This window comes from Leptonotus elevatus, chromosome 22, assembly GCF_054856555.1.
Source record: "Leptonotus elevatus isolate MCC_2025b chromosome 22, RoL_Lele_1.0, whole genome shotgun sequence".
NCBI lineage: Eukaryota > Metazoa > Chordata > Actinopteri > Syngnathiformes > Syngnathidae > Leptonotus > Leptonotus elevatus.
Genome location: NC_141260.1, coordinates 5,418,843 through 5,422,491, shown reverse-complemented (window position 1 = coordinate 5,422,491; position 3,649 = coordinate 5,418,843). Strand labels below are relative to the sequence as shown.

The window sequence follows — 3,649 nt, the reverse complement described above, 5'->3', positions numbered from 1 at the left end:
GGATTTGAGCGGATTGGAGCGCAACCTCATTGGTTTAGCGAACGACGGTGGCGGGACTCGCGGAAGGATACAAGCAGGACACATCGTCGCCAACCAACATACATATTAAGAATACTTCAGTCTCTTTTGGTTTTTGCTATGACAAGGTAAGTATTATGTTACTTCATCATTCTTTCAAATATTGTTGTTTAAACGATGGTCATCCAACCTGTTTTTATGATTAGCATCACATATTTAGCTTTCTAGCTAGCTGGCATTTGATTTCATGCTAAAGCAGTCTAGTCATTATCGTCATTTCTGGCGCCACGGACGTAATTGCATCTCATGCTTTGGAATATTGTGGCTATATGACAACAATGAACAACTAAACTACTTCATTATATGCCAAGAATGGTGCAGTGCGCTGCTCCCCTGTGTTGGTTAAAATTGTTATTTCTTGTATTAGTTAGCTGGCTAACAAACGAATTCATGTAGCTCACATATGCGCCATTGACAGGTACTGGAGGGAAGATGCACCCAATCGATGTTATGTATGTACACATTTGACTCCATAGTGTTCTTTATCTTGTTTTGCCTTCTAGAAAAATGACCGATCAGAGCAACAGCTCTTCGCTGCAGCAGCAGGTGAGCGGAATATCGCTACTGTCTTGACATTAATGGTGTGTTTTTTGTTATTATTTCTTCCTGTTTGCATAATAATGTAATCAATAATAATGCACATTACACACGACCTATACAGAGTGTCCCAAAAGTCTCTTTACAATTATAACAATTTTGAGATATTTTAAGTACCTTCATTTGTGTGAGTTTTTTTTTAAACTTAATTTAATAGACCTCTATATGGGCATCATCATTTACACCAAGCACATGAAAACGGTACTCGATTTGTTGCCATGTTTGCTGCAGGTTTACCATCCATCAACACAGTATCTGAAACAAATAAATTCAATATGAATGAATACTTTAATTAACAAACACTGGTTAAAATAAAACAAATCTGTTTAAGACATCTCAACAACTGCCTTTGTAATATATTGTTTTAAAAATTGTAAACATGTTATGGACACCCTATATTTCTCTCTAGGAACTGCTGCTGAATCTTTTACTGGCCCGAACTCCATAACAGACTATCGGCTGCCCTTGAGCGTGCCCCTCTGGACCTGGACTATCTACAATTTATAATTTCACAGGACATGGTTTTACTGAGTGCACTAGCTAACCAAATTCAGATCCCTCAGCAAGTGTATGAAGCCCTTACTGATGTGCATGGTCTACTCTCTGCCCAAGATGAAATGGAGCTTCATGTAACGGTTCCTGTGGGGAGAACAAAACCTGGTTGTCCAAAAATTTTAATATGTAGGGAATATGTTTCGGAGCTCCTCAGCATAGGGCTATCTGCAGCGTACATTGCCAGACTTTTAGGAGTTTCTCGGTGGACGCTGCAGAGAAACATGAACAGCTGGGCTATGTCTGTTAGGGCCTTGTACGGTCAACTGACTAATGATGAGCTTGACAACCTGGTGTCACAAACACACCACTGCAACCCACATGCTGGGTACAGATTAATGATGGGATTGTTGCGGGCACAGGGGCATCGTGTACAGTGGCAGAGGATTCGTGCATCGATGCATAGGGTTGACACAGCAGGAATTGTGCTGAGAATGTCAGCATTGAGGTGTGTTGTTCGCAGAACATACTCTGTCCCAGGCCCAAGATCGCTGATGCATATAGACACAAACCACAAACTTATAAGGTTGGTTATGTTTTTCAAATCAAAACATATTACCTGTACATGACTTAACTATGTGCAAAAAAGTGATAATACCTAATGTTTTTCTTTATCTCAAATGTCATTGAAGGTACAATATGGTGATATTTGGAGGAATCGATGGTTTCTCAAGGAAGGTATAAATAATTGGATATTCCCTTTAAACGTCTAAACTTTTTGTCATTGAATCAGGCATTTCAATTGTGATTAGTTGTTTTTTGTTTTTGAAGACCTTCAGATTGTAGTACTAGTTTAGGATGGCTACCTCAGAAATCGGTTTCATTTTCTTTGGGAGCACCTTTGCATTTGTATTCTTCAATGGTAACATAATAGTACTGTAATACTCTTACTTACAGTCATTTTAGTTGAAAAGCTTTAATTGCACTTACAGTAACAAATCAAAACTCCATCATGTTACCTGTGACTTTATGCTAAGACTTCGCTGGCACTCTTTGTCTGAGAATTAGATTACATGTTTTCTTTGTTGACATTTTATAAAGACTCATTTCTTATGGAATCTCTTAAAACAGATGCAAGGTAGAGAATGAGATATTCTCAAGTGCCATTACACCAATTGCATTGAGTATTATTGTTGCATTTTACCTTTTTAAATATAATCCTGTTTTAACTACTACATGACTGTTAAAGGTTATTGAAATTGTATTTGTTAAGAGCTTTGAAATTGACACTTAAAATTGATATTGTTATTGTTAACGTACTTTGATCATTTGAAAATAAAAAGTACAGTTGTTTGAAGTCACAATGGGACAATTCCATTCTTCTCACATAGATAATGTATCTTGCTGTTGCAAATAATAACAGAGCCTCCACAACCCTTGCCTTCTTTAATGAAGCTGTTGAGAAGTATGGCTTACCTCAAAGGTTAGTCAGACATCATCACCTAGCCTATCCTACCCTTAATAGTGTAAATCTACCTGTTCTAACCATTGACTTGTTTTAAGGTTTTCGTTTCAGTGAAGTGTAATGCATAATTAATAGGAGTTCTCATTTTTGTTACATTTTCTTAAGGGTTCGTGGTGACCATGGGGTGGAAAATGTGGATGTAGCCCAGCTGATGTTCTCCACAAGAGGAGTTGGCAAAAACAGCTTCATTGCAGGGAAAAGTGTGCATAATCAGAGGTACTTTAGAAGACACTTCATTTTTATGGAACTACCACATTCATAACCTTGTAAGTTTACAGGGTGAGTAAAAAAAAAAGAAAAAATAATACGCCAAAATCTATGCAATATTAAAAAATAATAATAACAACAACACAGAAAACTTCCGGTTAGACACATGTAAATACATTCAAATTATTCTTGTTTTTGAAGTGGTTAATGTGGCCACCACCAGCAGCACGGGCAACATCTAGCCTATTTGAAAAAGAGAAAAGAATGAACTGAATGAAAACTTCACTTAGCAGTCGATGGCTGTAATTGGCCTGGCAGAACCTCTGTGTGTTTGATTTTATTTTTTTCTTCTTGTGGTGGTATGTTAAAGACAAAGTTTATGTTCCACCACTTCCATCAAATATCAATTACATGAAAGACCAAGTAACAGTTGCAATCAACATTGGCAACTTACGGTTGTCTGTACTGCCAGTGGTAAACACTAACACTTGTAAAACCTAAAAACTTGAATCTATTTACGACACAAGTCCAAGCTACAGTTTTTCATTTTTGCAATATCGCATGATTTTAAATTTTCATTTGATTTGTAGCTTTATAGGATATCCCCTTGAGATGCAACATCTAATTTTCAAAGGTGACATTCCAACACATACAAATAGTAATAATGTACAAAATAAAGGTAAAGAATTCTGCTATGTTCTTTTTTTTAATCACCCTTACTTTCTCATTACTTGAAATTAATGGAATGTT

General features: G+C 36.7%; 1 protein-coding gene across 1 annotated transcript; it reads left to right on the top strand.

The window, feature by feature from the left end:
- Window positions 1-1,100: 1,100 nt before the first annotated feature.
- Window positions 1,101-2,576, top strand: LOC147155441 (uncharacterized; the record flags this gene model as incomplete). Its single annotated transcript, XM_086066705.1, has 1 exon — window positions 1,101-2,576. A coding segment is annotated over one exon (696 nt), but the record flags the coding sequence as incomplete, so codon positions are not given.
- Between the last annotated feature and the right edge of the window lie 1,073 nt (window positions 2,577-3,649).